This window comes from Alternaria burnsii (assembly GCF_013036055.1).
Source record: "Alternaria burnsii strain CBS107.38 chromosome Unknown 746, whole genome shotgun sequence".
Lineage (NCBI taxonomy): Eukaryota > Fungi > Ascomycota > Dothideomycetes > Pleosporales > Pleosporaceae > Alternaria > Alternaria burnsii.
The window spans coordinates 2,141,883-2,153,926 of NW_024066109.1; the positions used below are offsets into that span (position 1 = coordinate 2,141,883).

The following is a 12,044-nucleotide window of genomic DNA, read 5'->3' on the forward strand; positions in this document are numbered from 1 at the left end:
CCTCAGGAAGCATCTGCCAACATGGGTCGCGGAGGCTACAACTAAGCTCAGCGGCTGCTCCCGCAATCCGAAACATCTATCAGCATCATGGCGGCGTGGTGGTTCAATATGACTACGCCTCACGCCATCCCGCCTCGCTACTACCCACAACCCGCCGCACAAACACTTCGCAAGCGACGTCTTGAATGGTGGAGGTCATTGTCTATTTCCTAGGGTTCGGTCATATCTTTTTTCTCTTGTCTCCAAACTTCCTTCATCACTGTGCCATCACTTTTCCTTTCCTGTCTTGTACCACCATCTTTTCTTTCATTCTCCTTTTCTTTGCCAGCCTCTTCTTCTTCTTCTTCTTCTTTGTCTTCCCATCTTCACTCGGCATCAGCAAGCGACGGAGTTTTTTGACATATGGATACGAATTACGGGATCATGGGAATATGTATGTCATACGGCATTCTGAGGCGTTGGATAGGTTGAAATAAGCTCTTCATTGAGCGACTGGGTAACGGAATCGGTAACGCAACAGGGTATCGAATCTAGAGACGGAGTCATTTGGCGTTTAGGCGTATTAGATTTCACGTTTTTTTGCTTTTCTTTTCAACCAAGGTCATCATCTCTCGACTCTAGATCAGGTGTTTTGTGGAGTTTGGGTGTCTTTGAGAGACTAGCTGGTCTGGTTGTAGAATGAATGACTGCTACTCTTTTTACGATAAAGTTTTGACGTCCTGGCGATTTCCCTTGCCACGCAATACAATAGATCATCGAAATGGCAGTAGTTTTACAGATGGCCACTGATATCGGAGAACGTGTTCCCTACTTGCCGACACAGAATCTACAGGAAGTTTGATGTTAGCCAGATATTCGTCACGTGTTCTTTGCAACCGCAGCTGCACGTAAGCCGGCAGGCATCATGGGGAAAGTTATGCCCCGTGCAACAATCGATACTGCACAGACGCGCCCGTACTATAAGCGTTGTGGCTTTCCCCAGCAAAGCCCGCTTAGCCCCCGTTCGGAGGCTGCCGTCTGACCTGGATGGGGCCAAAGTACAGAACGCCTTACGAGGGCTTCCAGAACATGACACAACACGAAGATACGCGAGAAATTGGATTGGGTAACTTACTTTTCAAAAACGACCCCCAATACTTCTTCAACGTCACCGCTATCACCCCGGCCAGTGATGCGGGCCAAAGCGTCGGCGGCAGAGCGGAGGCACTCTGCTGCGACTACAATGTCGACCTCGTCGGCCTCGCCTGGTTCGTCTTCACCGGATCTGGTTGAATCTGCCGAGGGGTCGGCAACGGTCGTGATGAAGGCGGAGAGGTGGCTGAGACATTCGGAGAGAAGAAGACGTTGGCGCTCAGTCGCGCCTAATGACTCTTGCCAGATGCTTGGGTCGGGATCCGAGTCGGGAACCAACGCGGCTGTCATAAATTTGAAGGTGTCCTGCAAAGTGGTAAGGAATGTTGAAATGTTGTCGCTCTTCCATGTGTCTGAAGATGTCATGGGTGACCTGCAGGAAATGAAGCATAGACGGTTGTTGGGCAGACGCAGTGTAGAACGGATCTTGTCCTCCCATGCCGTCCGCGAGAGTTGGAATGTGTGGAGTTGATCGCATTTGTTGAGAGCAACAATGACTTGGATCCCCATGTCAACACACTGCTTTGCCGTCTCCATAACCTCGGGATCCATCTCGGCTGTGGCGTCTTGGACGACGATCAGAACGTCTGACTCCAGCGCTCGTTGCTTCGCGCGCCTGATGCCTTCTTGTTCCACAGGCCCAACGATATCCGCGCCTGCGACACCAGGCCGACGTAAGCCGGCCATGTCTCCAATCTTGACAAGCCATCCGCCAAGATCTAGCCCTATCTCAACCACATCCCGTGTTGTTCCGGCTTCTTGGGAAACGATAGCGGCATCTCTTCCAACAATGCGGTTCAACAAGCTACTTTTGCCTGCGTTGGGCGCCCCAAGGAGCGCAACACTGATGCCATTGCGCAACAATTCTCCACGAACAGCGTTCGCAATGTGCAGCTCCATCTGCGCCTGCAGGACGTGGACTTGGGCTGCGACATTGGCGCATAGGACAGCGGGTGATTCGTCAAAGTGCTGATCTTCCGAGAAGTCAATCAAGGCCTCCAGCTCGCCTCGTGCCTGCAGCAGCAACATGCGCCAATACTCATATCGTAGGGCTAGCGAAGAGTTGGTACCCCTTACAGAGATAGTGCGCTGCTGTTCCGTCGATGCTGACAGTGTTTCTCCCAGCGACTCAATCTGGGGAAGGTCCATCCGGTTGTTGGCGAAGGCGCGTCTAGTGAACTCTCCAGGCTCTGCGTACCGAATCTGCTTGCGCACCGACCCGAGACCTTCTGATGCCTTTGCGCATTCTGGTATGGCTGCCAAGACTGCGCGTACAATGGCTGGACCTCCATGCACGTGCAGTTCAAGGACATCTTCTCCAGTCACTGTGTTGGGTGCGGGGAAGTAGAGTACCAGAGCACCGGAGTCTAGTATCGTTGTGGGCGAAGGAGGTAAGCCAGGCGCATACAACTTGCGCAAGGTCGCGTATCGAGGCTTTGGGAAGGACGTGGAGGGACATAGTCCTTTATATATCTAAAAGACGTTAACATTGCGATCGTGTGCGGAGACGCGAGTCGAACTTGTCTGCATGCTGACCCTGAAACGCGAATTACAGCTATGGCTGCGCGTCCATTGGCACTAGACAGGGCATAGATGGTTGGTTCCTCATGACTGGTATGGTATAGGCGCTCCTTGGGAGCTTTCAAGATGCGCTGAACAGCATGGTGGGGTCCACATTGCGGCCATGTGGTTCGCGTAAGACAGGAGACCGATAGCTTAGGTGCTCTCAATTGACCAAGAGCATTGCGACGAAGGGATGAGACAATGGCTCTCATTCCGCAAGCTGAGGTTCTACATCATGGTTGTGTTGGAATCAAGGATGCCGTGATAGCTCCGCTGCACCTCCGCGGTGGCCCGTGCACACGCTAAGATAATAATTTCTTGAGATCGTCGCCTGTCTACCTTCTCACGACAACACCTGTTCCTTTGGCGCAACAGCGAAAACCTCACACCCCTCAAAAGTCCTTTTGCTGTTTTCGCCCCTAGTCACAGGACTACCGCCGCCAAGCATCTCACTTGTTTTGCAGCGAGACTGAAAGAATTCTTACGCCGCCATGGCTTCAGATGACCTTGTATGGTCCGTCATTGGAACTGACTTTTGCAGCTTCAGTCAGTATTCCCACATACCAGCATATATACATCAATCAACGCTAACTTTTTGCACTCAGAACTCAAGACCACAAAGGACCAGACGTTCTGCAGGAATGAACACAACGTATCGGGTTACTGTTCCAAGCAGTCGTGCCCTCTCGCCAACTCACGGTATGCCACGATTCGCTCAGATCCTGCGACCGGAGACCTATACCTGTATATCAAAGCGATCGAACGCGCCCATCTTCCGTCGCAATGGTGGGAAAAGATAAAGCTACCCAAGAACTACGGTCAAGCCCTCGAGCTTGTCGACCAACATCTTGCATACTTCCCCAAGTTCCTCAAGCACAAGAACAAGCAGCGCTTGACACGTCTGACCCAGGTCAACATAAGGATAAGGAAGTTGGCCAAGGAAGAAGAGCGCCTAGGAGAACGCCTGGTTCCTAGACTGGCGCCCAAGGTTCGCCGACGAGAGGAGGGCCGAGAGCGAAAGGCTCTTGCAGCTGCCAAGGTTGAGCGCGCCATTGAGCGTGTCCTCATTGACCGTCTGCGCAGTGGCGCATATGGTGATCGACCGTAAGTTTACACCCCGTCTTTCCCCACAGCTGCCATGATTATTTTTGCTTTTTAACCCTGAGTCCTACGATGAGGACTAAAAACAACAACAACACTCTAATTTTTTAATGAGCACCGCCACAACACCAAGACTTGACTCGCTTGCCATATGAGATCGAGGCTAACTCGAACCCAGGATCAACGTGGAGCCAAATGTCTGGAAGCGTGTTATGAACGGCCTACAAAAAGAAGGCCAGCTCAAGGGCGACGAGGACCTGGATGAGGGCATCGAAGACGAAGAGGAAGAGAATGAATACGAGATGGAGAACGGTGTCGGTGAAGTCGAATATGTGAGCGACATAGAAGGCGAATCCGACGACGACTTGGAGGACTTCGAAGACTGGATAGGTGGCCAGAGTCCAGACGAAGGCTCAGGTGACGAAGACGATGAAAGTGGTAGCGAAGAAGACGAAGACGAAGAGGCATCTGAAGACGAAGACACAGAGGCCCTCAAGAAGACGCTGGCGAACCTCAAGCGTAAGCGTCCTGCTGGCCCACCTCCAAAGCCCAAGAAGAAGCCATCAAAGGACTCAAAGGGCCCGAGACGCGAGATTGAGTACGAGATGGAGAGAGAACCTGCTGCGAGAGAGGCTATGCGCGTATAATACCTTTAGCATGGTTACACTATTGGCGTTCATCGATGGGATGTGGAGTTCACGTTCCAATGCCTCAGGAAAAGCGTTTCGTCTTCGCGCCAGAGGCGCACGTTCTAGCGATTCTCGGTCTGATACCATTTCTTCATACAATGCTTCGATGCTTCGTGTAGAATCACTTCGGAGGCTCGTGAGACCACGGCGCAACAAACACAATGTTGCCTGTTTTAACGATGACCCACTAAGTGAAATTGAATACTACGATATTCAAGAAGAACTTCTTTCTCTGTCTCTGAACGTGTGGGTCTCCGGCCAACTGACATATCAACCGACATGAACATTACGATACCGACTCAATCCGATCTTTTGGCGAGTGATGTGCTAGACGTGGACGCGGCCAGTGAAGCTGAATCTGTACAGCAGGCTTGGGGTAATGATCATGCATCTTCTACTTCACAGTCCAATCCTTCTATTGAGCTAGAGGCATCTGTAAATCCGTTGGACGAACCTTCTACTACATTAGACGCCAATCAGACCGAGACTGCAAAGCCGGACGATGAAGAATATGGTGAGTTTGTACAAGCGTCCACTGACCCTCTCAAGCGACCCATCTATGATACAACGGAGCAAGATGACGAAACCCTGGGACTTTTAGACAACTGGTCTAGGCCTATGTGGGAGGTCGAGTGTTACGTCGGTATCGGCATGGTCGAGCCAGTGACCGCTAGTATTGGCATGGCCACTAGAAGGGTCAAACAGATGGCTCGTTGGAAGCGAAATGATAATAGGGCAAACATAATTGTAGCTGAATGGAAGAGAAAGCGAACACAAACGATTGGACGTGGAACGATCTCTACTGTGGCCGCTGCTGCTGCTGCCGCTGCTGCTCCATCTTCTGCAGGAGAGGATTCGGCGCAGCTTGCCACTATTCCTGTCAGAGCTGTATCCAACCAGTATCTACAGACGCCCAGGGCAACGCCTTCAATCTCCGACCTGAACGGGGTGATCAGACCGGTTCGTTTTGCAGGGTCGGCAATTGACGAGATGGTGGAGACCGAGCGTACGGCCTGGGGACCTTAGGTGTCAAGGCGTTGCCCTGGCAGTTTTCCTGGTGGAATTGCCAGTCACAACATGAAGACAATTGGTTTGGCATAACTCTGCGTCGCTGTATCGTCGCTATATATTGAACAGGTTTTGAGCGTGTATTGTGAAGTAGAGAACTGCTTGCATCATCGCCCCAGTCTGGTGCATGTGAAAGAGACACCGACGATAACGTTAGCGGCATTCGATAGAAAATATCGCGGCATTTGAGACAGAATCGCGATGTCACATGGTTGCTTGCGGTTAGTGTTACTCCATGTGCGTGTTAGGAAGGTATTGGAAGGATCTCATATGCAATCCAGCGCAGCTTCAATCACGCGTTCTCCACAAAGAAGCCTCCCTCCAAGCCATCGGCTCCACAGTCTTGTTCCGATCCGAGAAAAATTGGTCTTGTCGCGTGGCTGGCGCGCCCTGTCCCTGATGATCAATAATCCCGCAGGCTGTTTCGACCTGTGAGCGGCAAACCTACCTCAACACCACCAGGTACCTGGGTATAAGGGCTTCCCGCTGCTTCGACACGAGGTTCTTTAGGCAGTTGTCACTACGAGGGCTAACAGGCGGAACTACGCTTTTTGGCAAGCCGCCCAAGCAATTTCTTACGTGCGCCGAAGCATCGGACTAACCCGGGGCTTCGCGATGCTTGACCCCAGAGCTAGCAAGGACAATGCCGCGGCGCGAAACACCGCCTCGCGAACTTTTCCTCCCATTGCCGACATCATAATGCGCCGGGACAGCCTAATCTAGTAATCCCGGTGGGCAATTCGTGTCAAACGAGTCAACTGGGGTGACTTGAGTGCGCTGCTGGGGGGCGGACAGTGCTGATGCGGAGTGAAGGCAACCAATGACATAACCGCACCCTGGTATCCCCGTGCGATCGTGTAGTGTGTCTTTCTCCGCACGCCAAACTCCACGGGGTTGGGATCATCAGCGGCTCCAGACCAAACGTCATCGTCGAAGCAAATTGTGGGGATGACGCCGGTAGGGCAGCGCGGTTCGGCGTTATTTGCTAGGATGGGGGACTGAGGTCGGACTCTACTGTTACATTGGTGGCAGTAAAGACGCGACATTTCATAAAGAGAGCGTCGTCGCGCCTGTTATCAAACCTCATCGTATCGCACACCTCGCCACGAGTTTGGGAAGCGAGCTGGCCTCTGTCGTTGTTTGTTTGCGACGTCCCTTTGATCTGTCACAACGCAACACGCGTACTGGTTACTGGTATTACTATACAACATGGGCAAGTTCTACGGCCTTAGGGGCACTAAGCTCAACATTGCCATTGCTATTATTGCCGGCACAGATTTTGCACTCTTCGGTTATGGTAAGCGCCTACGCCATTACGAACAATACACGGCCTAACATTTGAATAGATCAAGGTGTAATGGGTGGTTTGCTCACCCTGGGCTCATTCATCAAATACTTTCCCGAAATCGACAGCGTCAACCCACCACCAGGCAGTTCAACAAGCCATGCTGCAACCATCCAGGCCATCACGGTCGGTGCCTACACACTCGGCTGCTTCTTCGGCGCCGTAGCAACCATCTGGCTCGGCAACATGCTCGGACGCAAGAAGACAATCTTCATCGGCAGCGCCATCATGATCGTAGGAGCCATCCTCCAAACATCATCTTACGGTCTTGCACAACTTATTGTCGGACGATGGATTACCGGCTTCGGAAACGGCATGAACACGAGTACAGTTCCCACGTGGCAGTCTGAAACATCGAAACCGCATCGCAGAGGTCAAATGGTCATGATTGAAGGATCGATGATTGTCTTCGGTGTCATGCTCAGCTACTGGCTCGATCTGGGGTTCTCTTTCCTCGAACCGAGCAGCATCGCCTGGCGCTTCCCGATTGCTTTCCAGATTATCCTGGCCCTGTTCATTCTCGTCATGATTCCCGGTCTTCCTGAGAGTCCACGTTGGCTGGTGCTCAAGGGCCGAGAGGCTGAGGCTTTGGAGGTATTGGCTGCATTGAGCGATCTGCCTCAGGATGATAAGAGAATCCAAGAGGAGTTCCAGGCTGTCAAGGACGTCACTCTGGAAATGTCGCGAGGTGGTTTCCGAGACTGTTTCAAGATGAACAAGAACCGCAACTTCCACCGCACAGTGTTGGCGTATGTCAACCAGATGTTCCAACAAGTAAGTTTTGTCAGCTCAGAAGCGATATGCAGCGGTAACTGACCAAAACCATAGATCTCGGGTATCAACCTAGTCACCTACTACGCCGCAACCATTTTCGAAAACTCCATCGGTCTCTCGCCCTTCCTTAGTCGCCTCTTGTCCGCATGCAATGGCACCGAATACTGGATGGCGAGTTGGATTGCCATTTTCACAATCGAGAAGTTTGGACGTCGCTCTTTGATGATGTTCGGTGCGGCCGGCATGTCAATGTCCATGGCTGTCCTAGCAGGCGCAACCAGCAACATTGGCAACACGAGCTTGGGTCTCCTCGCCACCGTCTTCCTCTTCGTCTTCAACTCCTTCTTCGCCATTGGCTGGCTAGGCATGACATGGCTGTATCCTGCAGAGATTACACCCCTGTCCATTCGTGCGCCCGCAAACGCCATTTCCACCACCGCCAACTGGATATTCAACTTCCTCGTCGTCATGATCACTCCTCCTGCATTTGCAAACATCGGCTACCAGACCTACATCATCTTCGCCGTTATTAACGCCGCAATGGTGCCCTCTGTATACTTCTTCTTTCCGGAAACCGCGTACCGCTCCCTCGAGGAGATGGACGAGATCTTCCACAAGGCAACGGGTCCGTTCAACGTCGTTGGCATTGCGCACGACTTGCCACATCGGTACGGAAAGAAGGGCGAGCTGCTCATTGATTATGCGGATACGGAGCAGGCGCACGATGCAGAGAGGAGGAGGAGCTCTGTTGTGGCCGTGCAGCCGACTAATGGGGGTGTGTTGGCCAGAGACGAAGAGAAGGAGATTAGGGAGCATTTGGAGAACGGTGGGAAGTAGATGTCCAAATTCGGATTGGAATAATGAATACATCGTATTTTACAAAGTTGTATGCATGCACATCCCCGCCGTGAAGCCCATCAGTGTGACGTGAGCGAATCTACCTACATTACAAAAGACGCTAAGATCATTTCGCCATGCTAGAGGAATACAACGCAAAAAGGTATTGCAATGGCAACGCCCAAAAGACAAACTAAAGTATACCAATGCGTCTGAGCTCTTGGTACACACTTCAACCCGTGCCCAGTAGTCCTCGCGAACACCCAGCATTTACTTTCCTTCCGCCTGAGCCCGCGCTGCAACCCTCGCGCTCTTCCGTGTTCCAGGCGTCTGCGCAGTCTTCGACCTGGCAGGCGCCCTCGTTACGTTCTTAGGACGACCCGCCCTCGGAGTCTTAAACTCCACATGCGTCTGCGGTGCTTCGAGTGGCTGGGTCGCTTTCGAAGAGCTACCTCTAGGGATTTCTGGTGGGCTTGGAGCCGCGCTTCTAATCACCCTTTTGGGTGACGAGCCGGCAGCAAGTACTGGGAAGTCGCGTGATGACGACGAATCCGGTGTAGAAGACTTAGCTACAGGCGTTGAATAGGCTTGGCGGACTGCTGGCGAAGCAGCTGTCGTGGGTAAGGGAGAGGGACTAGACGGCAGTTCCACGTCTTCATGGAATGGTGATGAGTTTGCGGGTCCGGGTGGAGATGATGCAATCATACCCTCACCATTCTCGTCGCTGCCTGAGTGAATTGATATAAAATCGGGCAGAGTGTCATGTACATCCACTTTCTCTTCCTCGGATTCTTGGACATACTCTTGCTCAAAACTCTTCGTCAAGCCCTCCGCATTGGCGTGCAAGTCAAGAGCTTGCAGGAGAGTCTCATCAACTCCGCCTCGGGCTGGTTGCTCGAGCTTCTCTTCCTTTCGTACCGTGTTCGAGATTTTCTCTTCATCAGACTCCTGCACTGGCACATCTGTTAGAATCCATTTCTTGAAGCGGCGGCGGCCTTCTCTTTCTCCTTCAAGATTCTTGTGAAGTTTGCGACTCTCTGCAACACGATACTGTGTGGTGTCCACCGCGGGGCTCACATGTGGTGATAGACCTTCTCGTATGGGGAAAAGCCAAGTTCCGTCAACCGCGCCTTCCGTCTTCACGGCTAACGTGCTAGGTGGCCGATGGAGTGAAGTTGTGCTTCGTGGCTTCACGGCTGTCTTAGGGCGGCTTTGTGCGCGTGGCTTCTCATAACGATCAGGAATTCCCTTTGTGGCGGTATATGTCGAAGGCGCTTCATCAATAGGTGGGTTTTCCTTTTGGAAACCAGGAGGAGAGTAGATGTTGTGATTGCCTTTGCCAGGACCATCGTTGACCTTCCGAGCGGTCTTCGGTCGCGGCGTGTCTGTGTGTTCGAAGGAGGACACTTGGTCGCGTCGAGGTGTGGAGTTGGATAGTTGGAGAGTTGACTCTGAGTCTTCCTCGTAGGAGATGACGTTGCCACGAGGACAGGCCAGCCTTGATAGTTGTGGAGCAGGCGTATCATGGATGTTATACGCATCACCATGACTACGGCGAGGGGTTGGGTTTGGAGGCCGTGCAGTTAATACAGGTGAAGACTCCGAGTCGTTATCGGAGCCAGGTGATGTGGGTAGCGACCGCTCATTTACTGGCTTTTTGTACGAAAACGACACTTGGGCTTGATCGAGACTGGCATAATCAGGCATGCTCATATCCAGATCCAGGTCTCCCTCGTGGGATAACTCCAGCTCCTGAGATGGCTTTCCACTGCGCTCAATTGCAGAGGACGGCGACCGAACGACGACCTCCGGTATGTCGCCAGCAACATGCGCCTCGGCAGCCTGTAGATTGTCCTCCTCAGGACGATCGAACAGTGCGTCGTCTTCGTCTTCGACTGCTGCACTGCCCATCCTCCGCTTCTTCATAACCTCCTCTTTCTGCAGACGTGCATTGAAATCCGTCTCAACCTTGCGCTTGACCTGCGATATAGTGGCAGCGCCCTCCGATTGAGTTAGATGAATGCCGATCATATAGTTGACCTCTTCGCTAATCATAGCAAGAAGCTTCCCTGGCGTCTGCATGCGCTCTTCGAGGTTGGGAAGGTTTTGTAGAACACGCACGACATGGAAGACGGCCAGTTGAATCTTTTTGCGGTCATCTTTGTTACGTTGTAAGAAGCTGTACAGAGCTGTCGCTGCAGCTGCACCCCCTGTGAAACCCAGCAGTAGATGTCCATATGGCTGGAGGTAGGAAGGGAGTGTACTTTCGCCGAAGAAGTATTGGGTCAGGGTCTTCGCAATGGAAGATAGAGGAGGCGCGGCTTGCGTCGGCTGAGTTTGTTTGGATAACAACATCGTGGTAGTGGTTTGTGTGAGCAAGGCGAATTTAGCCGTCTCTGACGCCATTTTTGAGGTAGCAGTCAGACTGATGAGCGAAGTAGCGTTGGTGCTGGGATGGCTGAGCATATTGTAGTCGATCTCTAGGAGTTCGCGTGGCAATGAAGAGCAGGCAACGATAAGTTGTAAGTGTTGCAGGGCTTTCGCGACTCAATCTGAGCTGTGTAACCCTTTAGGTGGATGCAGTGTCTTGATCAGCGGTAGTGGTGCTCGATTTGGTGTCTGATGTCTGTTTACGTCGCAATTGCAGGAGACTGGAATTGCACAGTGGTGTAAAGCACCAATCTACCGACTTCGATGGGTGGAAAGGTTGTATATAGAAAGCAGCAGCAATCAAGCAGGATGTGACTTTAGAGCTGTTGATATGCGCAACGCAAGTCTGATTCCGGCAGTGTTCAGGCTAGAAGAGCAATAGACAAAGGATGTGGTGATCGAAGGAACGTGCAGGCTCCACGCGAGTGTTGTGATATCTTCCAGGCAGAAACTCGAATGCCTTAGTTGGCTGGAGAACCAAGAAAATGACGTGACATTGGTGTTATTGTTGAAAGTGAATGCGTGATCGGCCATGTGCAAACGCACAAACCCACACCCCCAAAGTGAATGCGAAACATGGCAACCAATCGATCGGAGATGGAGCGACAACCGCGACTATCTCTCTAAGTAATCCAGTCACGGTAACACAGGAGCCAGAACTGTAGGTTGATCATCTGTAGCGTGTCAGCCATCCGAAACACAACATGAGCATAGACACCATACCTATCGCCTATGCTCGCATAGCACCTTCTCTTCCGTCTCCAATCAAACACCCTTAACCCTTCCTACCCCTGTCAGAGGAATACCGACCCCCCTCTCCCTGCCTTCTTGCCCTCTCCCCTCACTCGCCGCTCCTTGTCCAAAACTATTTTCCACTCTCCCATACCCCACACCACCACCATACAACTCCCTGCTGCTGAAAGTTCTTCCTTTAAACGGCCGCGCGTGACCAGATTGCTTGAGCCATTTTGCAAGGAGGATGCCGACAGTGCACCAAACGGCTGCTATAAGGAGGGCCAGGGGGACGAAGAAACCCATGAGGATGACGGATGCTGAGCGACCAAGTATGCTATAGTATAGATGACTATATAAGTATCAGTGCTTGA

The 12,044-nt window shown here is 52.1% G+C and overlaps 5 protein-coding genes across 5 annotated transcripts; 2 read left to right on the forward strand and 3 right to left on the reverse strand.

The window, feature by feature from the left end:
- Nucleotides 1-1,110: 1,110 nt before the first annotated feature.
- Nucleotides 1,111-2,906, reverse strand: GT037_003275 (trna modification gtpase mss1 mitochondrial precursor; the record flags this gene model as incomplete). Its single annotated transcript, XM_038928322.1, has 2 exons — nucleotides 1,111-2,604; nucleotides 2,685-2,906. The coding sequence occupies 2 exons, from the start codon at nucleotides 2,904-2,906 to the stop codon at nucleotides 1,111-1,113; spliced, it is 1,716 nt and encodes a 571-aa protein (XP_038789600.1).
- Nucleotides 2,907-3,117: 211 nt separating this feature from the next.
- GT037_003276 (mak16 protein) lies at nucleotides 3,118-5,510 on the forward strand (the record flags this gene model as incomplete). Its single annotated transcript, XM_038928323.1, has 4 exons — nucleotides 3,118-3,244; nucleotides 3,300-3,798; nucleotides 3,974-4,393; nucleotides 4,703-5,510. Coding segments are annotated over 4 exons (1,854 nt in total), but the record flags the coding sequence as incomplete, so codon positions are not given.
- Nucleotides 5,511-6,761: 1,251 nt separating this feature from the next.
- GT037_003277 (general substrate transporter) lies at nucleotides 6,762-8,508 on the forward strand (the record flags this gene model as incomplete). The annotated part of the gene is made up of 3 exons (XM_038928324.1): nucleotides 6,762-6,849; nucleotides 6,899-7,671; nucleotides 7,726-8,508. The coding sequence occupies 3 exons, from the start codon at nucleotides 6,762-6,764 to the stop codon at nucleotides 8,506-8,508; spliced, it is 1,644 nt and encodes a 547-aa protein (XP_038789602.1).
- Nucleotides 8,509-8,778: 270 nt separating this feature from the next.
- On the reverse strand, nucleotides 8,779-10,914 carry GT037_003278 (uncharacterized protein; the record flags this gene model as incomplete). The annotated part of the gene is made up of 1 exon (XM_038928325.1): nucleotides 8,779-10,914. One exon carries the CDS (start codon nucleotides 10,912-10,914, stop codon nucleotides 8,779-8,781), a length of 2,136 nt encoding a protein of 711 aa, XP_038789603.1.
- Nucleotides 10,915-11,703: 789 nt separating this feature from the next.
- On the reverse strand, nucleotides 11,704-11,976 carry GT037_003279 (uncharacterized protein; the record flags this gene model as incomplete). The annotated part of the gene is made up of 1 exon (XM_038928326.1): nucleotides 11,704-11,976. One exon carries the CDS (start codon nucleotides 11,974-11,976, stop codon nucleotides 11,704-11,706), a length of 273 nt encoding a protein of 90 aa, XP_038789604.1.
- Nucleotides 11,977-12,044: the final 68 nt, after the last annotated feature.